Here is a 26,162-nt window from a genome sequence, read left to right as displayed (position 1 = left end):
AGTGGAGCTGTGCTCAATGGTCCGGCCCCCTCCATTTCGTCACTGCCAGCCCCAGTATGTTGGAGGAGAAAGCATTTGTTGCATGCCGCCCCAGTATGAAGCGGGGAGCCAATTCCATGTGTTTTGATCTCTCCACTGCATGGGTATCAGAGGGTGAGTCCAACACAGAACCTGGTGTCTAGGCAAGGATAGTCTCATGGACACTTCTGCCCAAGGTATAAGAGCATGATATGAGTTAAGAAGCAGGCAATGAGAGAGACTTGCATTCTTCCCAGGCAGCTGCAAACAGTCGTATCTCAGCTTCCCCTCACTTTGACAGGAATGCAGAGAGCGTGCTAGAGAGAAACCTACTCACTCTGGAAGCACAGGCAGTTTCGGAAGGCGGGAGGGAGAGCAGTTCCTCACCGGAAGGGGAGTTAGTTAACCCAAGGAGTGGACGTATGGGAAAGGTCTTAGATAGAAAACAAAGTCAGAAACGGAAGGGTCATAGGTCCAGGATATTCTGCCATACCCGGAAGCACTCCTCAGAAGGGTCAACTGATTCATAATCGGATATGCAGTTAGGCGTCTGAGGCTCATTATTTGTATTGCAATAAATCCCCCAGCTAATTTTGACTTGCGTGCTGTGTTTTCAATATGGCAGCCTGGGCTCCTGGCAGATAGCAAGCATGGCTCTGCTCTTCCACTCATGCTGCTAGGGCTTGGGTGTAGCTTCCAGCTATCAAAAGTAGGGTTGATGCCACCCTGAATGGGCCACATGCAAAGTCCTGCCCTTGGTGGGGGGAGCAAACCCACCGCTTCCCCGAGAAGTGGTGCATAACTCAGGCCACTGGCCAACAGTCCTGAACCCCAATTCTAAGGCTTAACCAAATGCCATTAATTAGGACCTCATTGTCTATTATAGAGAATTCCAGTCAGGTTGTAAGCTTGTGGGCAGGGCCTAATGTCCCTCAGTGGCTATTAACCAGAAGGTTGGTGGTTTGAGCCCACCCAGGGATGGCTGTGGGTAGGATCCCTGCATTGCAGGGGGTTTGATTATGTTTCCAGCACCCCCTTGTATCTGTTATACAGCACCTAGATCTTTGAGACACTGCATAACCAAGAGAGGAAGGCTCTCTCTCTTTTTGAAAAAACAAGGAAGAAGCCGGCAGCTTACCTTGCAGAGAACCTTCCATGGAGTCCAGGACAGGGCAGTCTTCAGAATGACATGGAACAGGTGGAAAGGAAGCGACATGAAAGGAAGCATGGATATATTAGTTACCTGAAGGAGATCAGGCCAGTGGCCCATTTGTTCCAGCATGCTATTCTCACAATGGCCAACCAGATGATTATCAAAAGCCTGCAAGCAGGACCTGAGCAGAGGAGCACCCTCTCCTTTTGTGGTTTCCAGCAACTGGAAGCATTACTGCCCTGAATTGTTGAGGTGGAGCATAGCCACTATCATGGCCAGCAGTCATTGATGATCTTCTCCTCCACCCATTTGCCTAATCTCCTTTTTAAAGCCATCCAAGTTGGTTGCTACCCCTGTCTCTTGTGGGAGTGAGTTCTGCAGTTTCATTATATGCTGCATGGAGAAGTCCTTTCCTTTCTCTGCCCCCAAAATTCCAGCATCCTTCTTCACTGGATGAATAAATTTCACACATTTCAAAGGTCCAACCTGGCTTTGAATGTCCATACATTCAAACCTGCCTTACGGTGATTCAGGTCATTGGCTCCTATAGCCCAGCCTCCCCCAACTTCCTGCCTTCCAGATGTTGATGATCTGCCATCTCCCCCCCCCCCCGCCCCATTGACCATGCTGGCTGTGTCTGATGGAGTTCAACAACAGTCGGAAGGAACCAGTCGGCGGAAGGCTGATGCAGCCTAATATGGTCTACTCTGACAAGCAGAGGCTCTCCGGCAGGTGTGGAGCCCAGCAAATGTAAGGTCAAATTTGCATATGATGCTCTTCCCACAGGCATGTGGACCTCAGAAGGCTGCTCAGAAAGGAATGTGGCCTTCGGACAGAAAGCAAGGCCACAACCCTGCTGTAAAGTGTGAGGCAGCATTTTGTTGTTGCTTATGTTGCTCTGTGCGATGTCCAATATCCTAGTCTTCAAACTGGGAGCCAATCTACTGCACATTAATTTTAAAAAACAAAACCAGTTGTTAAATAGAACACTTGAATGGGAAAAACAGGTTTGGAAATGCCTGCATCATTCAACTCCACTCATCACTTTGCTAGGGCTGGCTGCAAAATCGTCTTGACTTCCAGCTGCCTTGGAGAACAGGGATTTCTAATCCTTATTATCCCATGCCTGCTGTTCTCCCCGCCATGAGGGTGCCTTTATTCCCCCTCCCCCTTGCTTGTCAAAACCTTTTCATTTTTATGAAAGGTGAATTACTGCAATCACAGTAAAATGTTGCACTCGATTCCAGCCATGCAGGTTGGGGGTTTTTCATTTCATTTCTTATTTATTTCCTGCTACTGTTTTCTGTTTCTTCAGACCGTATTCTGTGCAGCTTTCACCTTGCAGTTGTTTACCCATACAGACGAAAACCACTGCCATAACAATGAATTTGGGAGTAAGTGGGCCATCGCATTATATTAATTGTACGTGGTGAAAAGGAGTGAGCACTTTTCTCCTTTTGATGCCCGTTCAGCCAGCTGCGTTTCGGAAGGCAAAGTGAGTTGTTTTGCAGAAAATAATACAAACACTTTGGCATACGTCTGCAGTTCACCTTTTACAGGAAATCCCCTGCTAAATCCTCTCTCATCCTTTGAGCCAAGGAATCAAAAACTGGGAACCGCAGCTCATACAAATCAGAGATAAGAGAGGAAGAATCAAAGGCTCTTTGGTGAAGAGTTAGAAAGTGCTCTCCATCTAAATGGGTTGAGTGAAAAAACAGACGCCTTCAGAAAGAACCAAGCGCTGCAGTTATTTGCTTCTGTAACAGTCCCAGACAAAGGGGGCAAGCTGGAAGCCGAGAAAATGGAGCATTTGATGGTAACATGAGAGGTGCCCCTGAAAAGCAAGGACACTCGAGAGGGTGTCGCGTTTCATGGTGGTCTTTCTGAGCATCTGCTTAGGGCATATGATCATTATTTTGAAAAGTCTTTCTTACTTACATACCACCATCAATCAATGTATCTAGAGTTTTATAGAAGAGGAGCATTGGAATATAGGAAGCTGCCTGAATCATAGAATTGTAGGGTTCTATGATTCTATTGCCGGGACGCAGGTGGCGCTGTGGGTTAAACCACAGAGCCTAGGGCTTGCTGATCAGAAGGTCGGTGGTTCGAATCCCTGCGACGGGGTGAGCTCCCGTTGCTCGGTCCCAGCTCCTGCCAACTTAGCAGTTCGAAAGCACATCAAAGTGCAAGTAGATAAATAGGTACCGCTCCAGCGGGAAGGTAAACGGTGTTACCATGCGCTACTCTGGTTCGCCAGAAGCAGCTTTGTCATGCTGGCCACATGACCCGGAAGCTGTCTGCGGACAAACGCTGGCTCCCTCGGCCTATAGAGCGAGATGAGCGCCGCAGCCCCAGAGTCGGACACGACTGGACCTGATGGTCAGGGGCCCCTTTACCTTTACCTTATGATTCTATTATTCTGGTGCATCTAGTTTGTCTACACCAGGTATGTCCAACTTCAAGTAGGCTGTGATCTACGATCCAATATAAAAACTGGCAGTGATCTACCACCCAGGGGTGGGACCAGGGTGGGTGGCAGGGATGGGTGCAGGGTGGGCAAGCGATGGCTGCTTCCCCCGAGGGGGCAGGGATGGGTCCAAGGTGGGAGGCAGGGGTGGGTGCTTCCCCCCAGGGGGCAGGCACCAGCTGCTTTCCCCAACATGGCAGGGGTGGGTCAGGGTGGGCGGGCACACGCCAACAGGGCAGGGTCAATACAGTCCCTCCGGCGAGAGGAGCTCAGGACAAGGTGGTGACTGCTCAGGCTCCAGACTGCTCCAGAGGAGGGTGGGTGGCGATCGACCAGGATCGACAGGTCGATCGCGATCACTACATTGGACATGTCTGGTCTACACTGACTGGCAGCAGCTGCCCACAGTTTCAGGCAGGGATCTTTCCCTGGTCTACATGGAGGTGCTGGGCATTGCATTGCATCATTTCATCCCCGCAAGCATTTCAGCTTTCGGGGCAGAACAATTTCCCTCCTACTCCCCCTGCCATCTATGGGTTCTGGGGGTTCTCCCGAGCCAATCTGGAGACATGCTGGAGAAGGTCTGTGAAGATGGGTTCAGCATGCACCTGCCTGCCGCCCAAGGAATCTAATTCTGAGGAGCGGCAAAACAAAAACCCACAACCCACCCTTTCTATGACATTGCTTGGCCCCAATTTGCTGCTGTATTCCATTTCCATTCTTTCCTGCAGTTCCCTGATAAAACACCCAACCGAAACCTTTGCAGTCTCCAAAAGAGTTGCAAAAACCCTTTCCCACAACATTTGTATTTTACAATTTACTCCTTGGCAGATTATTGTTGTTGGTTCTTTTTTATTTAAAAAAAATATCCCTGTTTGCTCAACACTTGCTACAAATCCTCTTGCTATCGTGTTTTATAGCCAGTCATTTGAGGAGACACCCATGACAAACTCACGTACATTAATAACACAATTTACAGAGGAGTTGAATTAATTGAAAGGGTTTCTGAAGCACATTCATAGCTTTCCTATTCTGCCAAGGGCACAGAAATAAATATCCTCTTGCTGAATGATGCCAGACATTTGTTGAAAATAACTCTACACCTTGTGAATTTGCATTTGTTTCACCTTGGATATGCATTGGGAGAGAAGGAGGGAGGGATCCATTTGTGACTTAAAGAGCTCCAGGAAAATTGTGCGAATGATGCCAGGAAAGGGGTGGGGGAGAAGAAAGAATATGAAAATCCAGCAATCGGCAAAACATTGATACTGGATTTTGAAGGTACCCTTCCATCTCCTGTCAAAGTTGTTTGATGTCTGTACCAAACAAAAATAAAATGAGAAAGGCACAAAAAAGGGGGGGAAATCATCACAATACAGGTAAAACTGGTAAAGTAGCAAAAATAAATTGTCTTACCCTCAGCTTTGAAAGGGAAAGATCCTCTTATTGTGGGCAGTCTGGCCAAAAGAGAAGCTATGGGAAAGATAAGAATAGGTGCTTATGTAGCTCAAGGACTCAACCCCAGAGTCTGTCACGACTGGACCTAATGGTCAGGGGTCCCTTTACCTTTACCTTTAGCTCAAGGATGGAGAAGCTCAGGCCTAGGCAAATGTGGTCCATTCACCTGGACACTGAGGTTCAGCACTGAGGGCCTTCTGACGGTTCCCTCACTGTGAGAACAAAGTTGAAGGGAACCAGGCAGAGGGCCTTCTCAGTAGTGGTGCCCGCCCTGTGGAACGCCCTCCTGTCATACGTCAAGGAAATAAACAACTATCTGACTTTTAGAAGACATCTGAAGGCAGCCCTGTTTATGAAAGTTTTTAATGTTTGAAGTTTTATAGTGTTTTTAAAATTCTGTTGGGAGCTGCCCAGAGTGGTTGGGGAAACCCAGCCAGATGGGTGGGGTATTATTATTATTATTATTATTATTATTATTATTATTATTATTATTATTTCTGTCTGGCCCTCAGAAATCTCCACAGGCCACACACCCTCTCTCCAGGCCACACCCCTCACCTGTCCTACTTTAGGAGGATAAAAGTCAAAGGACAAATTTGCATTTGTTGGTCTGCCCGCTTTTGCACCCATTACTGGCATGTGGTGAGTGCGGAGCCCAACACGGTGTGGCTTACTCTCTCTCACTCCGGAGGAGCAAGCCATCGAACAGCACCACACTTGGCTTCCTCTGTCTGCTCAGCATCGGCCCCTGCCAGCAAACGTAGAGGGGGCCGAAGACCTCTCCGCTCCCATAGTTCAGCCACGCCCTGGGGGAGCCCAGGGGAGGGATGATTTCGTCAGCTGGGGAAGGGATGCTCTGCAGGGAAAAAAGCGTGAAGTACCAGGAATCCCAGAGGTCCACACTGCAGCTGGGGCCCCCATGACAACAGCCCTGCAAGGCCCTCCAAAACCTAGGGCTGAGCCCACTGTTTTGCCTACCTGTCTGGCCTATGGTCGATACAGGGTCACTTTCTCCAGTGAGATAGACTGCAGAAACCGTCACCATGTACAATCGATTAGGAAGCAGCGAGTGAAGAGTGATTGACCTGCTCCTCCCAGAAACAGTTATCTGTGGAAAGCAGAAGCTGTAATTTTTGCAACCCTGACAAAATACTCCATTTTGGGTGATTCAAAAGTCAATGCAAGGAAACATCATTTGTGCAATTTTTATTTTTTTTCATCCAGCAAATTATTCAGTGATTAGACCCACAAAATATATGTCCAAATGTCCTCTCAGCCATGAAACTTACTGGGTGACTTTGGATCAGCCGTTACCTCTCACTTTAATTCATCTTATAGGGTTGGTTGTGAGGAGAAAATGGGTTTCCCCTCGCCTATTTTTTCCCTCACAACAAGCCTATAAGATGAATTAAAGTGAGAGGCAGCAAAATCTTTCTGTGACTCTTCTTGGGCTTTTGGCTCTGAAACTTAACATTTGGTTTGTTTGTTTTCAATAAAACATTTATTTTTCCAAAACAATAAAACTGTTAACATTTTAAAATTTGTGTTATCTTTGCATGCTATTCACGGCTGAACTGCTTCTGCATTTTAGCATAGGCAGCTCTGAGTCCTGTGTGGTTGAGGGTCACATCAATCAAGTAAGGAAGTGTCCAACAATGAAGCCACACCCCATCTCCCCAAGCTCCACCCCCTGCAAAAAAACCTTACCATTTCCTGGTGCTTGCTACCACTCTCAGGAGCATAGCTGAGTCTGTAGTGCTGCACAGCACCCTCGGGAGGATCCCAGTGGACCTGGAAGCTGCTGGGTGTTTCTGAGTCCACAAAGAGGTTGCTGGGTGGACTCTTGGCAGCTGTGCGAAAAAAAAGTGGTTGCCATGTTTAATTTCTTTATAGTCCACTGTCAATTTCAATTGCCTTCTGAATGTTTTTAATTACTTGTTTTTAACCGTTTTTTGTTGGTGATTTTAATGTTTCTTGTAAACCACCTTGCCATTTTATTAAGGTAAAGGACACCTGGACAGTTAAAGGACACCTGGACAGTTAAGTCCAGTCAAAGGAGACTATGGGGTCGCAGCGCTCATCTTGCTTTTCAGGCCGAGGGAGCTGGCGTTTGTCTGCAGACAGCTTTCCAGGTCATGTCATAGCTGCCAAGTACCCCGCTTTCCCTGGGAAACCCCCGTTTTTACTTACCATTTCCTGGTGGTCCCCCACATCACTTCGTCTCCTGTTTTTCTCCGTTATTTTCTCCTGCCGACGGCCTTTTTTTCTGATTTGCCCATTTATGGGCACCAAAAATGGCCACCGCCGGCTTCGAAAGTCGCGTCTACGCATGTCCGGAAGTGCGTAGACGTGACTTCCAGTGGTGGCGGCCATTTTTGGTGCCCATAGATGGGCAGAGTGACACCCAAAGTTGCGTCTACGCACTTCCAGGCATGCGAAGACGCGACTTTCAAAGCCGGCGGTGGCCATTTTCGGTGCCCATAGATGGGCAAAGCGACGCCGGAAGTTGCGTCTATGCAACTTCCGGTTTCATGTGGCTGCCAGTCCCAGATTCTGCAGTCCGGGACTTGGCAGGCATGGGTCATGTAGCCAGCATTAATAAACCGCTTCTACCACAGAGGTACCTATTTATCTACTTGCACTGGTGTGCTTTCAAACTGCTAGGTTGGCAGGAGCTGGGACAGAGCAACAGGAGCTCACCCCGTCACGTGGATTCGGACCACCAACATTTTATTACAATCAAGCGGTATATAAATTTTGCTAAAATAAAAGCATGGCTAGCTGGCTAGAGCACTGAAGAAAATCACTCTTTAACACTCAATTATCAGTTCAAATTACAAACTTCTTTCACATTTTTCCTCTGGTGCCTAAAAGGTGTCACTTTCCAAAGGCAGGGGGTGAGATTCTCCGACCATCAAGGCACATTACCATGATTATGATAAACTGCACGAGAACATCTCCACCCAGTGGCAGAGGAACCCTCTCCGGCACGTGGCGGGATGGGACGCCGAGGGGCGGGGCAAACTGGCCGGTGAAGCGCATGTGACATCCATACGGAGTGTGCACACACAACAACCGCACGGGCTGCCGTGCACACTCTGGACGTGATACCGCACATGTGCAGTCTGTACAGGATGCCGCACATGCGCAGTCCGTACGGGCTGCCGCACAAGTGTCATCCCAAACAGAGTGCACATGTGCAGCATCCCATACAGACTGCACATGTGTGGCATCCTGTATGGAGTGTGCATGCACAGCATCCCGTACAGTCGCCGTGCAAGAGGCAGCCTGTATGGATGCCCATATGGACGGCGCAAGAGAGTGGCAGCCCTTATGGACACTGCACAAACGACGCTCATAGTGACTGTGCGCGCCCTCGGCCACTCTACAGCTGGGGGGAGGCAGGGACCACCTTGTCACACACACACACAGAGACACACACCCCAAGTGGCACCCGGGGTGGCCCACCCCCTCCGCCCCCACTTCGTACGCCCCTGTCTCCACCAATCATTTCTGATCGTGAGCAAAGGATGACCAATTAGCATCGGTTCCACTTTCCTGCATAGCCTTGTCTGAGACATTATTCCTTTTTTTAATTTTTATTGCCTGGTCTTTGGATTCTGCAGAAGATTGTAGTGTTGTCATTCAGGCTCATGACTTGTGGGGTTTTTTTGGGGGGGGCAACTTCTGACCGAACTGGATGAAGATTTCAGTGAAGGCTTCCATAGTGCCTCCACTATGCCCAAAAGTTGCTTGCTGTGTAGCTCATTAGAGAACTGTTTGCTTTTCAGCTGCCAGAAATAAGAGAAAACATTGCAAATTGAGACAGGAGGTTCGGGGGGGGGGGGGAGGAGGCAAAAGTTACCTCTGGGGCTGGGAGTACAGGAGAGAACAAGATCTTTGAGGAGCTTGATTGTTTAGGTGAATGAAGGAAAGCTGCAGCAGTCTCTCTCTGAAAAGGAACTGCTAAGATGAGACGGGAGTCCCAAAAGACGAGTGCAAAACTGTACAGAGTGTGTCCTAAGGCGGCATGTATATTTGATCAAAGACAAAGGAAAGGAGCTTAGTAAACAACACGGGGTTCTGTGCAGCCCCGCCAGCCTCTTGAGCAAAGGGGGAAGAGCCAGCCCTTTTATCTTGTTTTACATTCTGGTGCTTACTTTCTAGAAAAGGAGTGTTCGAGTTCAAATGGGGTAAAGGCACCCAGAGCACTTATGTCCTCACCCTGGACCGGAATTCTATTTTTTTTTAAAAAAAAAGAGTCCTCCATCAATTTCAGCTCCTTGGAGAAGATGGAACCATATCCTGGTCTATCCTGTAGGGGTCCACAGGTACCAATACAGGATGGGTGACACCTGGCTTGAGAGCAGTACATGTGAAAAGGATCTAGGAGTCTTGGTAGACCACAAACTTGACATGAGTCAGCAGTGTGATGCAGCAGCTCAAAAAGCCAATGCAATTCTGGGCTGCATCAATAGGAGTATAGCATCTAGATCAAGGGAAGTAATAGTACCACTGTATTCTGCTCTGGTCAGACCTCACCTGGAGTACTGTGTCCAGTTCTGGGCACCACAGTTCAAGAAGGATACTGACAAGCTGGAACGTGTCCAGAAGAGGGCAACGAAAATGGTCAAAGGCCTGGAAACGATACCTTATGAGGAACGGCTTCGGGAGCTGGGTATGTTTAGCCTGGAGAAGAGAAGGTTAAGGGGTGATATGATAGCCATGTTCAAATATATAAAAGGATGTCATATAGAGGAGGGAGAAATGTTGTTTTCTGCTGCTCCAGAGAAGCGGACACGGAGCAATGGATTCAAACTACAAGAAAGAAGATTCCACCTAAACATTAGGAAGAACTTCCTGACAGTAAGAGCTGTTCGGCAGTGGAATTTGCTACCAAGGAGTGTGGTGGAGTCTCCTTCTTTGGAGGTCTTTTTTGGAGGTCTTCTTTGGAGGTCTCTTCCAACTCTACGATTCTATGATTCTATGATTCTACCAGAGCATGTCTCTCTTCTCCTGAACCCCAAGGAGACACCTCCTGTTACTGGAATCTGGTGGTTGATCCATAGTCTCCTTGGGGAACCAAGAGAGTCCCCAAGGAGAGATCTCCACAGGTGGAAGTCCCATTAGCTCAAAGGAGCCAACAGCTGCAATGGCCCTTTTAACTGGCCGGGACACAGCCTTCAGAGGGTGGTGCCTCCTGTCCATCACTACCTAGCCCTCAAATAGTTGCAGCAGTCCAGCACCTTGCTGGGGCATCTTGCAAGCTTGGCCTTAGCTGCAGGAGCATCATTTGTGGTCATGAGACCATACTTTGATCTCTCTCCAAGGTGCTGACTTTGGCTTGGCTCCTGGTGCTTTCAGGCTGAATAAGAATTTTGAATGTTCCAGATCTGGAGTAAAAATTGGAAGTTATCTTGATTAAACCAGGACTTTGGATGGTTAGAATATGGGACAGCGGAAACCAGAGGAACAAGAAAGGAACAGAACTGGGAGAATTTGTTCCTGCCTAACAGCATTGGGTTGCATTCAATACAGCACTAAGCAGATTTCTCCATCAATGGTGGGTTTTCTCCTTGCGAAATGGAACTGTGCCCACTTCTCTTAAACCTGCGTGACCCCTAAATCTGTTCTGGGTTTCCCCCAAACTCTATGGCAAAGGCTGTTGTTGTTGTTGTTGTTGTTGTTGTTGTTGTTGTTGTTATAGTAGTTCTAGCACCCCAGTCGAGAAGTCCCTTCTCAGAATTTTACGATGCAGTTCTCTGACCAAGAAACGTGTATAAAAGTGTGTATATCAGGGGGAAGTGTGCATAAAAGCACACATTTCAGTGAAAATGTGTACTTTTATGCATACTTAAAAACAAATGCATTATATTAGATGAAATAGCTTGAAAAATTTTCACAGGGACTTTGGTGTGTATTTTTTAAATTGCAAACTGGTAAAGACATATGTTGAACTGATGAGGTTTTTTTAAGAGAGAGAGAGAGAGAGAGATGGAGAAAAGTTTTGAGATAATACATTTTCTTGCTAAACCTTTGCCTGTAACGGAAATGGAAATATAAGCGTTCCTTTCCTGCTTCCAGCAGAGCCTGAGGTCATCTTTGAATGTTATACTGAAGCTTTCAATACCCCACGTGGAACCTCATTGATTCCCCTCCTTTTGTTTGCTAGTTCTCTGTTTCACTGAAGCCAAACCAAAGGATTATTGACTATATTTTGCTCTGGGCTATGGCTGCTCTCCAAGCAGCCAAGGAGAGGCAGAAGAGCTTTATGACTGGAGAAGTTGACCTCTCTCTCTCTCTCTGATGTGAAGCAGGCCAAAGGGGATAAGGTCAGCCCTGGAGTAGATAGCTCAAACTCCTTAATTCCCAAAAATTCTAATATATACATAAACTCACGAGATGTATGCCACAATCCTCTGAAAAGGTCTTCTGCAAGTGCCCCACTTTTCCAGGAGAACTTCTCATAATCTTATCCCTTTTCTGGGGAAGTAGAAGATCATCCTCTTTTCTAGGTATTAAAAACTGGGGCATCCCCTTTCTTCTGTTTTTTTCAAGTTCGGGGACACAAAAAATAATGGAGAGCAGGTTTTTTTTTTTTAAAAAAAGAGTAGTCGTCATAAAAATGTGGAATCCAAGCAAAAATATGTCATTCAATGGAAAAGATAAGTGCCTAAGCTTCCGATTCTTCTGAACAGAAGCAATCTTATGGAATACCTGCTACCAATCCCAAATTGCAACCTTTCCTACAGAGGAATAAGCTAAAAAAAAAGGGTAAAGGACCCCTAGATGGTTAAGTCCAGTCAAAGGTGACTATGGGGTTGCGGCGCTCATCTCGCTTTCAGGCCGAGGGAGCCGCCGTTTGTTCACAGACCACTTTCCAGGCCATGTGGCCAGCATGACTAAACCGCTTCTGGTGCAATGGGACACCGTGATGGAAGCCAGAGCGCACGGAAACACTGTTTACCCTCACACCGCAGTGGTACCTATTTATCTACTTGCACTGGCGTGCTTTCAAATGGCTAAGCTGGCGGGAGCTAGGACAGAGCAGCAGGATCTCACCCAGTCATGGGGATTCAAGCTGCTGACCTTCTGATTGGCAAGCCCAAGAGGCTCAGTGTTTTAGACCACAGCGCCATCTGCACAGAGGAATATGCAAAGGTCACCAAGCTCCTTTGTAGCTAACCTTTTCCCATTCAGGAAAAGGAATGGCGAGAGGGAGCAGAGGTTATTTTCTGCCCCAAAACCAGCAGTCTAGGGCAGGTCTTCTCCAGGTTGGTGTCCTCCAGATGTTTTGGACTTCCCCACCTGCTGCCTTCCAGATGTTTTGGCCTACAATTCCTGGCATTCTTGACCATTGGCCACGCTGGCTTGGGTTGATAGGAATTGTCGCTCAAAAAATCTGGCTGGGTAAGGGTGATCTATGGAGTCTTCAGCTGGAGTGCTGTATTATCCCTGACCAGTTTTACAGACAGCCTCAATATATGCTGCCATAGTCCTCAACCCTCACCATGAGGACATAAGAAAGGCCTTGATGAATCAGACCAAAGGACCATGTATCCCAGCATCGCACTGGGCAACTAGATGCTTGTGGGAAGCCTGAAAGCAGGAAGGAAGGACAATCTCGCTTCTTGTGATTTGCTTCTGGGCCAAAGCAAACAAGATGAATTTTAACAAGGAGAAATGTAAGGTACTACACTTGGGCAAAAAAAATGAAAGGCACAAATACAGGATGGGTGACACCTGGCTTGAGAGCAGTACGTGTGAAAAGGATCTAGGAGTCTTGGTAGACCACAAACTTGACATGAGTCCACAGTGTGATGCAGCAGCTAAAAAAGCCAATGCAATTCTGGGCTGCATCAATAGGAGTATAGCATCTAGATCAAGGGAAGTAATAGTACCACTGTATTCTGCTCTGGTCAGACTTCACCTGGACTACTGTGTCCAGTTCTGGGCACCACAGTTCAAGAAGGATACTGAGAAGCTGGAACGTGTCCAGAAGAGGGCAACCAAAATGGTCAAAGGCCTGGAAATGATGCCTTATGAGGAACGGCTTAGGGAGCTGGGTATGTTTAGCCTGGAGAAGAGAAGGTTAAGGGGTGATATGATAGCCATGTTCAAATATATAAAAGGATGTCATATAGAGAAGGGAGAAAGGTTGTTTTCTGCTGCTCCAGAGAAGCGGACACGGAACAATGGGTTCAAACTTCAAGAAAGAAGATTCCACCTAAACATTAGGAAGAACTTGCTGACAGTAAGAGCTGTTCGGCAGTGGAATTTGCTACCAAGGAGTGTGGTGGAGTCTCCTTCTTTGGAGGTCTTTAAGCAGAGGCTTGACAGGCATATGTCAAGAATGCTTTGATGGTGTTTCCTGCTTGGCAGGGGGTTGGACTGGATGGCCCTTGTGGTCTCTTCCAACTCTATGATTCTATGATTCCTAGAAACTGGTATTCAAGGGCATACTGTTCAGAGGTCATGATTTCTGTTGGGTCTCGCCATCCCACCTCTGTGCCAGCCTCAGCATCATGGGTAGGTATCAAATATCTGGAAATCCTAGTCATCAAAATGGTAGGTGCATTAATCCTAAAGATGTAAAAACGATAGCGTGACATGCACATTGCAAGACAATGTGGCTTCCACTTTTGTGGAGACACTCATCTCCTGTGAATGTGTCAAGGAGGAGATGAACAAATCGATCATTTGGCAGCAACTGGCATCTGGCTCAATCTGCAGCAGCCCTCGAGACACATCCCAGGAAATCCTAACAAGCTGAGGGAAAGTAAGCAGAGCTCTTGGAAGAGGGATTTGCTCTGAAAGGTCCCGCAGGCCCTGCAGAATCTTGACAACATGATTTTGACAGGTGGAAAGAAAGGTCAGGGGTTTGAGGCTGCCCAGAAGGGAACAAATGTTCCCTGGCACAAGGGGTGCCATCTGTGCCAGGCGTCTTGAATCTGCCTTGATTAAAAAAGCAAACAAGCTCTCCCTTCTCCCTCCTTCTCTTTTCAGGAGGGCTAAGCAACTTTCTCCCTTGGATTCGCAGGCAAAACTCAGCATCCAAATTCACGAGCCAAACAAGAAGAACCACAAGTCCTCAAGTGAAGTAGACAGTATGGTGAGCAATGAAAGGGAGAAGATATGGTTGGAGAATGTTTCTGGGTGATTATCATCCTTCTCGCTCTTCAATATTCCATCTACCTTACAGGTAACTTTGTAGCCAGGTCATTGGGTCTTTCAGATTGCCTTTTGCAAACCATTAAGCCAGTGTTTCCCAACCTTGTGCCTCCAGCTGTTTTCGGACTACAATTCCCATCATTCCTGACCACTGGTCTTGCTAGCTAGGGATGATGGGAGTTGTAGTCCCAAAACATCTGGAGGCACAAGGTTGGGAAACACTGCATTAAGCAATCTTCAGTCAAGTAAGCCACATGTTAATATTGTTACATAAATAAAATGCTTTCTCCATTGCCAAGGATTCAATTCAATTCCCTGCAAAGAATTTAGCTTCAGACTCGAAGAGCAGCTATTCTGTTCCACATCAGAAAGCCAGTCTTTGGGCAACCCTCACTTTTATTCAGAAACTTCAGTGAGAAATGTTTTCTCCTGGGACAACCAAGTGCGGGGGGGGGGGGGGAGGCCTGCATTGTCTTGCCTCCTGCTGAGCTTACAACTTCTGGAACACTTCAACGATGACCTTTGAAGTTCACCAATTCTTGAGAGAATCTCTCTGCCTGTTTTCAAGTGCCTCGCAAACTGAAGTTGATATCACATTTCCTTTTCCTTTTCTTTTCTTTTTTTTAAAAAACTATCCTTTTTGAAAGGACACAACCCAGAACCTTAGGGAGAGGCCGTAATTATAAGGTCGAGGAAGAGTAAATTAAACAATGGGTGCAAAACAGAAACGTATAGAATATTCCAAGATGCTTACAGCTTTTGGAAAGAAAGAAAAAAAAAACTCTTTTAGGGCCTGGCAGGAGAATAAGAAACTTAGTTCAGAGAAGTAAAGAATCTTTTGTCAAAAGTTCTCATTTAACAGAAGCAGGCTGCACAACTAAGAGTAAAAGATTCTTTAAGAAAAAAATTTATAGCAGTTGGGAAGTGAGTTAGCAGCGCAGAAAACCACTTGTAGGCGCTTGAGGGAAGTATATGGGATGCTTGTTTAGTTAGTGCAAGGATTTATCCTCGCGTAGTGAAATTTTATACCCATCTAACCACACCACACCTCCCCAAAATCTGCTCTGCTCTCGGTCATATTCACTGGGCTGATTTCCTAGACATGGAACAGATAACTGAACACCAGCAATTTCCACTCGCACTTCTGACAGAATTCTGCGGCACACCTAATTAAAATGTGCAAATTTTATGCAAATCGGTGTCTCCTTTTGTCCGCTTCTTCAATGGTGCATTTCCTCTTGTTCTGGCAGTGCGCAAGCAGGCGCCCTAATCAGAAATAACCTACCGGTAAAAGAGCTTGCTGGGATTTCCCTCCCATCTGATATACTTGGCCCTTCTGGAGTGCTCTGAACACTTTGTTCTACAGGAAAACTCTTTGGCCTTGCTAGTGATTGGCAGAGTGTTTCCTCCCGCATTATGCTATTCTGAAGATTCTGTGCAAAGTTCATTCTTCTTTAATATGTATTTTTAAAAGACACTTTCAGCGGTTGCTATTTTTGCCTGTCGTGATCCATTTTGAGAACTGGAGTCGAAAAGCAGAATCTAGATAAGTAAATATGACTCAAAGCAAAGGGTGCTGGTGCCAGGATAGCTGGTAATCTGAGTCTCAGCTAACTCCCCAAAACGTAAAAACCTGGCTAAATGAGAGGAATAGAGGGTGGCTATTAAGTAGATTGTGTTCTGCTCACTGCCAGCAAAGCCATTAGTCAGGAAGTATTAATTAAGGGAGGACTTCCAGGGTGGGCCCTTTCTAACCTCTCATCCTTTTGTACCAAGCAAGGATCAGCCTCTACCTTGACACATGGTCTGGCTGGAACTTCTCTTTCATTTCTGAGAGTGCTGCTTGTGAAGGGTGATTCAGCACTCCGGATAGGCGCTCGTGTGTGTGTGTGTGTGTGTGTGTGTGTGTGTGCTCCCCTGCCTTGAAAGACTGCTGCATCATTGTAAACAAGGAGTCCACTCTGTCCAAAGACTAATCTGTCAGTGCAAATGCAACATTGAGCCTTGCAGCAAGTGGTGAGCAAGCAGATTTAATGGCTGCATGATCTAAGGTGTTGTTGTTTAGTCGTTTAGTCATGTCCGACTCTTCGTGACCCCATGGACCAGAGCACACCAGGCACTCCTGTCTTCCACTGCCTCCCGCAGTTTGGTCAAACTCATGTTCGTAGCTTCGAGAACACTGTCCAACCATCTCGTCCTCTGTCGTCCCCTCCTCCTTGTGCCCTCCATCTTTCCCAACATCAGGGTCTTTTCCAGGGATTCTTCTCTTCTCATGAGGTGGCCAAAGTATTGGAGCCTCAGCTTCACGATCTGTCCTTCCAGTGAGCACTCGGGGCTGATTTCCTTCAGAATTGATAGGTTTGATCTTCTTGCAGTCCATGGGACTCTCAAGAGTCTCCTCCAGCACCATAATTCAAAAGCATCCATTCTTCGGCGATCAGCCTTCTTTATGGTCCAGCTCTCACTTCCATACATCACTACTGGGGAAACCATAGCTTTAACTATACGGACCTTTGTCGGCAAGGTGATGTCTCTGCTTTTTAAGATGCTGTCTAGGTTTGTCATTGCTTTTCTCCCAAGAAGCAGGTGTCTTTTAATTTCGTGACTGCTGTCACCATCTGCAGTGATCAAGGAGCCCAGGAAAGTAAAATCTCTCGCTGCCTCCATTTCTTCCCCTTCTATTTGCCAGGAGGTTATGGGACCAGTGGCCATGATCTTAGTTTTTTTGATGTTGAGCTTCAGACCATATTTTGCACTCTCCTCTTTCTAAGGTAGGGGTAGTGAATAGGTTGCTAGGTCAGGAGTATCCCAGAGCCTGAGATTTCAGGGCCCAAAGCTGGGAGTCAGGGGTGGCAGCTGGTGATTTCAGGAGAAGAGGTTCCTGGTGATGGAGGTTAATTGGGAGAGGGGAACGGAGGAGTGCAGATGTAGGCAGGGTATGTTTTGCAGCTAGCTCCTGCCAGGCTGAAGCTTGCAAGCAACGTGTGCACAGTCTTCTTTTATTTATTTATTTTAAATTAAAGGTACTCTCACCCACCTGGAGCTTCAATCCCCTCACCTGTCACCTGGACAGGCAAACCTGGACTTCAGGTCAGACCTGGAGATCTGGTAACCCTAGTAGCAAATGTGGGAGTCCAACTCCCATCAGCCCCAAGTCAACATGGTCAGGGATGGTGGGAGCTGGAGTCCAACTCTGGAAGGCACTACATTAGATGCCAGAATGGCTGCTAAATGGTTTACAAGTATGAACAGGCAGGTGTAGGAAGCTGCCTGATGCCAAGTCGGGCCATTGGTCCACCTAGCCCAGTACACTCAGTACATTTCTAGTCCAACTCTGAGGTGCTAGGACTGAACACGTGATTTTGTACATGCAGAGCAGATGCTCTGCCACTGAGCTACAGCCCTTGCCCAAAAATTGGTATCTGAAGATTTGGCACATTGCCGCTATGTCTGAGAAATCAAGGGGAGGCAAATGCTGGTGGTTTCAGGAGAAAGTGGATTTTATCCTGCGGCATTTTGGAACAATAAATGTACAACCATCTGCATTTTTTCCTCTGCTATTGTGCTTTCATCGAGAAATGTGCATGAACTGTATGCAATGCATTTTGTAAGTTTTGCATATTTTGCACAACGATAATTTAAAAAATTATTTTTAAAAGACTCCTTTTGGGGGTTGCTGTAACATGATTATCCCTCTGTACTGTGTGACTTCAGCAGCTCAAAGAAAATGTATTAAATTTTATCCCTCCTTTTTTTGCCCTTGAACTGCCAGCAAATGATTCTACACTTATACTATCATTTCATTAATCTGAAATAAGTGGCACAAGGCCTCACCCAGCCCCTTCTCCTATTCCATTCTCATATTTACTAATTCTGCCAATGGCTCACCAGCTGTCAAATAGCTACCAGGCCGTGTTCAAGGTCTTGTTCCTGGCAAATAAAGTCCTGAATGATTCAGGAACAGATTATCTGAAAGAACAAGTTCCCTTGCACAGATATGCCTGACCACTTAGGTCATCAGCAGAAAACATACTGGTAGCCTCGGTCCAGTATACCTGAAGGAGCGCCTCCACCCCCATTGTTCTGCCCGGACACTGAGGTCCAGCGCCGAGGGCCTTCTGGCGGTTCCCTCGCTACGAGAAGTCAAGTTACAGGGAACCAGGCAGTGGGCCTTCTCGGTAGTGGCACCCACCCTGTGGAATGCCCTCCCACCAGAGGTCAAAGAAAACACCAATTACCAGATCTTTAGAAGGCATCTTAAGGCAGCCCTGTTTAGGGAAGCTTTTAATGTTTGATGGATTTCTGTATTTTAATGTTTTGTTGGAAGCCGCCCAGAGTGGCTGGGGGGGGACCCAGCCAGATGGGCAGGGTATAAATATATTATTATTATTATTATTATTATTATTATTATTATTATTATTATTATTATTATTATTGCCCCATATACTCCAGTTTGTGATCTAGGTTGGGGAAAGCTAGTGTAGGGGTTTAAGAAAAAGTAATCTCCACTGAAACTATATATAGATCCCTATAGCATCTAGATCAAGGGAAGTAATAGTACCACTGTATTCTGCTCTGGTCAGACCTCACCTGGAGTACTGTGTCCCACAGTTCAAGAAGGATACTGACAAGCTGGAAAGTGTCCAGAAGAGGGCAACCAAAATGGTCAAAGGCCTGGAAACGATGCCTTATGAGGAACGGCTTAGGGAGCTGGGTATGTTTAGCCTGGAGAAGAGAAGGTTAAGGCAGGGGCTCCCAAACTAAGGCCCGGGGGCCGGATGCGGCCCAATCGCCTTCTAAATCCGGCCCGCGGACAGTTAGGGAATCAGTGTGTTTTTACATGAGTAGAATGTGTCCTTTTATTTACAATGCATCTCTGGGTTATTTGTGGGGCCTGCCTGGTGTTTTTACATGAGTAGAATGTGTCCTTTTATTTAAAATGCATCTCTGGGTTATTTGTGGGGCATAGGAATTAATTCATAATTTTTTTCAAAATATAGTCCGGCCCCCCACAAGGTCTGAGGGACAGTGGACCGGCCCCCTGCTGAAAAAGTTTGCTGACCCCTGGGTTAAGGGGTGATATGATAGCCATGTTCAAATATATAAAAGGATGTCATATAGAGGAGGGAGAAAGGTTGTTTTCTGCTGCTCCAGAGAAGCGGACACGGAGCAATGGATTCAAACTTCAAGAAAGAAGATTCCACCTAAACATCAGGAAGAACTTCCTGACAGTAAGAGCTGTTCGGCAGTGGAATTTGCTACCAAGGAGTGTGGTGGAGTCTCCTTCTTTGGAGGTCTTTAAGCAGAGGCTTGACAGGCATATGTCAAGAATGCTTTGATGGTGTTTCCTGCTCGGCAGGGGGTTGGACTGGATGGCCCTCGTGGTCTCTTCCAACTCTACGATTCTACGGTTCTATGAAACTTTTCGTTATGATCAGAAATGGACAAGCAAATAGCAATGCTCTTTAAGCCCTGGTGTAGCAAAATCCCAACACCTGCTCCCACTGAGCACAGCTGCATTTTGAACCAACTGCAACTTTCACACAGTCTTCAAGGGTAGCACCACATATCAACACTTTGCAGTAATCAACCCTGGCTGTTCCAACCGCATAAATAAGATCTGGGGCAACCGCTTCACAGAGAAATAGTTGTATCAGACTTGGTGCAGTTTCAAAGAAGCAGCTGTAGATTGTGATGCCGTTTCCAGACAGGATCCAAGCATCAACTAGCGCAGTCGCAGTTGCTTAGCAGCTCTCTCAAGACAAACCAGCTTCTCCCAAAAAGAACTTTTTGCAATAAGGAAAGAGGGGGGGGGGATGCACTGGGAAGTGTGAGATAACCCTTGCTATGACGTTGCAACACCTCCCCACAAAACAGATCAGAATGAATGCCAGTTAAATAGCCAACGACACTGGCTGCAACCCTCAACAAACAGGTCGCCCTCAAAATGTGTGCGTATGTGAGTTAGCAGCTGGTAGTTCTGTTTCCATGCGACAGCATGACAGCATTTCCCTCCATGGTTACAGTCACGGCGACTCAGAGGCATTTTTCCAGCCACTGCTTCAAATCGCCATAGACACAGGCTGCGAGAGAGCCAGTCCCCCTCAGCCCCCAGGCATTCTGCTGCAGCACCTGACTCCCAATTATCATGGCTTTCCACTTCAATGGCACATTCATGGCTTAGTTATACGCTATCCAGCACCGTCAGGTCCCAGCTCCCAAGATCACACAGACTGCTTGTTCCTGCTCACTTACTGATCTTGTGCCGGACAGAGATGGTATCGCTCCGAGCCCCATCTCTGTAATAAGCCCATATTGAGATCTGGTACTCGGTGTTCTTTTTCAGGCCGGGAAGAATAGAAGACGCCAAATTTCCAGCAACAGACAGCTATGGGAGAGAGGAACAAAGGCAAACCGAATTCTAGGCATCTGCATAGTTGGCCGATGTTTTTATGAAGAGGAGGCTGTTGGTGCATAATGCCTTCTGGGAGTCGAACCACCACAAGTGGTGCAAAAGAGCCCTTTCCTGATGGGATCTCCTGGCCACTTAAAAACCTTTAGCAAGAAGCTTCAAAGTTGGGTGAGACTGCCAGTGCTGAGTAAGGGGGTGCTTAACCCTTTCCCCCATGGCATCATCCAGATCTCAACTTCCCCCTTGGCAATGCTGTTGGCCCCACAGTGGGAGGGGGTAGAATATAGTACTTCTCCTAATAGCATCTGGGTGGGTCAATTTAGAAAGGGGAGATCTATACACCTATTCTCACAGGTCTACTTTGCCTATCAAAATCAGAGCCTTCCCGTGTGACATAAGGTAAAGGGGCCCCTGACCATCAGGTCCAGTTGTGTCCGACTCAGGGGTTGCAACGCTCATCTCGCTCTATAGGCCGAGGGAGCCGGCGTTTGTCCGCAGATAGCTTCCGGGTCATGTGGCCAGCATGACAAAGCTGCTTCTGGCGAACCAGAGCAGTGCACGGAAACGGCGTTTACCTTCCCGCCGGAGCGGTCCCTATTTATCTACTTGCACTTTGATGTGCTTTCGAACTGCTAGGTGGGCAGGAGCTGGGACCGAGCAACGGGAGCTCACCCCGTTGCAGGGATTTGAACCGCCGACCTTCTGATCAGCAAGCCCTAGACTCTGTGGTTTAACCCACAGCGCCACCTGGGTCCCATCCCGTGTGACATATACATATATTAAATGCACTGGCAAAGGCCGCCATATTGGGCAATTTGGTATTGTTAACAAATGGAAGCATGCAAAGATACTTAGAATCATAGAATTGTAGAGTTGGAAGGGACCCCCAAGGGTCCTCTAGTCCAGCCCCCTGCAATGCAGGAATATCAGCTAAAGCAGGCATGTCAACCCTGCGGCCCTCCAGATGTTTTGGACTACAATTCCCATCTTCCCCAACCACTGGTCCTGCTAGCTAGGGATCATGGGAGTTGTAGGCCAAAACATCTGGAGGGCCGCAGGTTTGACATGCCTGAGCTAAAGCATTCATGACCGATGGCCACCCAAGCTCCAAGGAAGGAGAGTCTACCACCTCTCAAGGGAGTCCGTCCCACTGTCTAACAGTTGCTACTGTCAGAAAGTTCTTCCTGACAGTAACAACTGTCATCTATTCCAACCAGGTGGAATCTTTTGCCCAATGTGGGGCTCAAACTCACAACCCTGAGATCAAGAGCCTCATGCTCTACTGACTGACTTCACCCAGTTCAACTTACTCCGCCTTGCCCAGAGTGGCGACATACCTCCTGCGCCCTCTTTTCCCCAATCATGTTCCATTTGATCTGGTAGACAACCACATCGGACGCTGCAGATGCTTCCCATTCGAGCTGGACCTCCCCTTGCGAGAGCTCGGTGACCTTCAGGTGGCTTGGTGGGGGCACCTTTACTGAGGGAAGGAACAAAGTGAAGTTCAGCTTCTGTCCGTTCTGTCCCAGCCACAAGGAGCCAAAGCCATCTTGCCACCAAGCTAGCAGAGCAGATGGCAAGGGAGTCGAGCGGCAACCGGGCAGCTTCCTTAAGCATCACATCTTTTGCTTCTCCAGACCCCAAATGACAAAGGCCCATCCTGAAGGGCTGGTAAGTCACATTTCTGCAACCATTAATTAAAGCCTTGTTATTTCATTTGAGCGAGAAGAGAGGTTCCATTTGGCATTTGCAACTGCAAAGAAACTCAGCCAGGAAGGGCATTCAAGGAGAAAATAATTATATATTATCAAAAAGGAAAGTGGGGAGGGGGGGGGTTGGAGAAGAGATTGTTTCTCATGGATGTGCTGGAGACTCGGGAATTTTACAAGCTGATTCGTGCTCAAAGTTCCAGAGAAGCCTTGTTCCCAATTTCCAAATGGAACCGCAGAGGATTTTTTTTTTAATTTAGAAAATCAGGACAAGGAATAGATTATCTGCAACATTAAAATAGAAAGAAAGGGAAGCAGAAGACGTACTCGCTCTTGCTCTGAAGTTAATACTTAAATGAAAATATTTACATATCTCTATTAGGCTTAGTAGGCACGTACTAATATAACACATGAATGTCAGCATTTAGTTTAGTGGTGTTTATATGGAATTATATAAACTCACCTTGCAATGTTTTGTTTTTTTAAAAAAAACTTTGTATTTGACAAGTAATTTTTGTACAAGATGGCATTATGCTAATGAAGTGCATATACCTATATAAACTACTGCTTTTGCCTCTGCTTGTACAAGTTAAAACCTATCAGCAGGGTCTGCTGGTAACCTAACTGTTATTCTTGATTTCCTTCTGTGCCGGAGCATCTGCTGCAATGGGCTTCCAGCCTCGCCTTCTAATTGTCTTCCAAGGCGGAGGTTTGACCTCCGCTTCCAATTAGGAACGTATGAAATCACATCTACCATTTGGCTAACCAGCTCAGTGCTGTCAACACTGAGTGTCAGGTGGGGGTCTCTTCCAGCAATCCCTGAGGGTTGAACCTGGAACATAGGACCTGCAAAGTATGTGTTCTGCCACTGAGCTACAGCCCTTCCTCTTGGCATCCTTAGTACTTCAGCGACTACACAAACACAAGCCTTGCTCCACACGGTGGAAATATTTCCTCTCAGGGCTTGAAGACTCTGCCTCTCTCGCTGCCTCCACTGCTGCCCCAGAGCTTGAGGGTGAAGCTAATGGGAGTTGTCGTCTAGCAACACCAGAAGAACCAAGAGGTTTCACATCCCTGCCTTAAAGGCTTAGAAAAGCCTGTGGCAAGATAGACATTTCCAGCTGGAGAATCTTTGTGTCACTTTGGCTGTGGTTAACCCTGGGCTATCGACTGTGGTTAATATGGTCAATTTCCATCCTGCCAGCAAGCAGAAAGAACACAACACCTCCGATGGTGTTCCAGCTGCCCAGTTTCCAGTTATGCGTGGTTCAACATTATATAGAACTTCAGGATCCAACCGCAGCTTTGTGGACCACCTGGACTTCCTACGGCTGCATTTCCCCAAGCTGACCCACCCTTGCTTACATGTGGTGACGTTGGCCGTCACAGGGAAGGAGTCGCCTTCGTCATAAACGGAAATCACGCTGACAAAATACTGCGTCAACGATGAGAGAGGCTTCAGCACAGCAAAGGATGCATTGCCAGGAACGTCCACCTGAAAGGTAGAAAGTGTTAGGGTTGCAGAGTGTCTTCTAGTAGGGTTTCGCTGTGTGACGCCAGCAGCAGAGGCCATTAATTGCCCTCGCTGTCTGGAAGATGATATAATAACTTCTGCTCTGTAAGGAAAGTCTTTGGCATTGCCTGCACCGCTGAGTAATTGTCTCTTTGTCTCCTTCGACATGTCTAGCTAGCTGTTGTTGGTGCAGAACAACGGACCTTGTTCGGGTACTGCAAAGCGGCTCTTACAGCCTTACTCACCTCTCCAGTGTTGCTCCCCCTGCTGGAGATGTACGTTACGCGGTGCTTTTTCACGGCATGCGAAGGCGCTTCCCAGTTGACCCTGACCGAGGCATGGCTGATGTTGGAGAAATGCAAGAACTGTGGAGGGCTCAGGGCCACTGCAAGACATAACCATGGGGACTTATGGGATGTCTGCACTAAAGACAGAAGCCCAATTTAATTTCATGGCATCTCTCCCCAAACGACCAGGAAATTCCTGTTCCCCAGAGAGGATAGGGACATCTCCTAGGACTTAGACAATTTCCAGAATCCTGGAAAAAAATATTCCCATTTCCCATAATCATGGCTGTTAATCCACTTTCAAGATTAATAGTTTTCCTGTTTTCCTTAAGGGTGTTTTCCTTAAAGTGCCGCAAAGTTTGCTCCTTCTCCCTACAGATCCAGATATGGACTACCAAACGATGATCAGTGGCTACTCTGTTGGACTGCTAGATTTAGTTTATTATGCCACTTTGAACAGACATGGCTTCACCCAGAGAATTCTGGGAGCTGTAGTCAGAAGGCCCCTATTTCCCTCACAGCGCTACAATTTCCAGAGTCCCCCTGTGAATAAGGATTTATTGCGAAGCCACTTCCCAGAATTCTTTGGGGGAAACCACAGCTGTTTGAAGTGGCATCGCAGCGCTTTAAGCGTATTGTGTGAATGGGGTCTTAGCCAGAACTTCTCCCCAGCCTCCAGAGAACCCTATCCCAGCCGTGCCGACGTTAAATCACACCGCTGGGACTTACAAGTGGTTTCCTGTACACTCGCCGGATCGCTAGCATCTTCTCCATACATTGCATAAACGGCCAGCGAGTATTCGGTGTTGGGGGACAAGCCCTCGAGAAGAACATCAGGCTGTTCTACTTTCACCTGGAAAGAGAGGGGGGTAAGAAAGTGCGAAGAGAGACGTGGGTGATTTTAAACCCCAACAAATAAGACTGAAGCAGCTGACCAGGTGAGGTGCAAACTCTGTGGCAGAGTCAATCGGCCACTCCTGCTGGTGTGTTTACTGACCACACTGACCTTGCTGTTGTCTACCCATTTCCTTCCTTCCTGTTTTTTTTAATAATAAATAAATAAATAAATAAATAAATTTATTTATACCCCGCCCTCCCCAGTCAAAACCGGGCTCAGGGTGGCTGACACCAATAAAATTACAATAGAATGTAGAAGAAAGAAAAACAATTAATTAAAATACAGGTTAAAATGCAATTTAAATGTAAATTTTTAAAATGCAGCCTCATTTTAAAATGGCCCAAATCAAAACCAGTCGGAACAGCTCCGTCTTGCAGGCCCTGCGGAAAGATGTCAAATCCCGCAGGGCCCTGGTCTCCTGTGAGAGAGCGTTCCACCAAGTCGGGGCCAGTACTGAAAAGGCCCTGGCCCTCGTTGAGGCCAATCTAACCACCTTATGGCTTGGGATCTCCAAAATGTTGTTATTTGTGGACCTTAAGGTCCTCCGCAGGGCATACCAGGAGAGGCGGTCCCGTAAATAAATTGTATTGGGTTTTCTGTACAAAAAAATAAAGCACAACTTATGTATCACAGGTAATAGTTAAAACAATCCAATGATAATACTAATAAAATCAAACAATATTGACTCTGGGCTTCCTCAACTAGGGATTCACATAAGTACAAGGACTGAAATATTCTTAAACAACTGTTGGTAGCTCCCTTTCCTATGTTTTAATTTCAGGGCACACAGAAAAAGACCAACAGTAGTTCAGGGGGAAATAAAAGCTAAGGAAATCTAACTCAACCAAGGGATGACAGAAAAGCTTAGCCCACATATATATATTCCAAGTGTTTGCTGATCAAGTTTGGAAATTAAAGCAGTCTGCAAAAAATTGCCCCTTGCACAAGACTATTTTCTCCTGACAATCTCCGATGTCCATTTTGATTGCCATTTTGTCATGACAACCACAGGACGGGACAACATTGCTTACTATTAGTAGCTATTTGCAGCACCAAGCACCACTGTCAGGCAC

The 26,162-nt window shown here is 46.9% G+C and overlaps 1 protein-coding gene across 1 annotated transcript in view; it reads right to left on the bottom strand.

Moving 5' to 3' along the window:
- COL20A1 (collagen type XX alpha 1 chain) overlaps window positions 1–26,162 on the bottom strand; it is a 109,987-nt gene that overhangs the window by 48,391 nt on the left and 35,434 nt on the right. The window contains exons 14-22 of the mRNA XM_060277347.2: window positions 24,921–25,044; window positions 24,150–24,289; window positions 23,757–23,886; window positions 22,020–22,162; window positions 20,526–20,658; window positions 6,807–6,949; window positions 6,078–6,207; window positions 5,058–5,114; window positions 1,157–1,195 (exon numbers count right to left, since the gene is read on the bottom strand). Of these exons, the coding sequence (XP_060133330.1) occupies window positions 1,157–1,195; window positions 5,058–5,114; window positions 6,078–6,207; window positions 6,807–6,949; window positions 20,526–20,658; window positions 22,020–22,162; window positions 23,757–23,886; window positions 24,150–24,289; window positions 24,921–25,044 (1,039 nt within the window). The remainder of the gene's footprint in view (window positions 1–1,156; window positions 1,196–5,057; window positions 5,115–6,077; window positions 6,208–6,806; window positions 6,950–20,525; window positions 20,659–22,019; window positions 22,163–23,756; window positions 23,887–24,149; window positions 24,290–24,920; window positions 25,045–26,162) is intronic.

This window comes from Zootoca vivipara, chromosome 7, assembly GCF_965207765.1.
Source record: "Zootoca vivipara chromosome 7, rZooViv2.hap1.1, whole genome shotgun sequence".
NCBI lineage: Eukaryota > Metazoa > Chordata > Lepidosauria > Squamata > Lacertidae > Zootoca > Zootoca vivipara.
The sequence above is the reverse complement of the archived record's forward strand: the minus strand, read 5'-3'. Positions and strand labels throughout refer to the sequence as shown.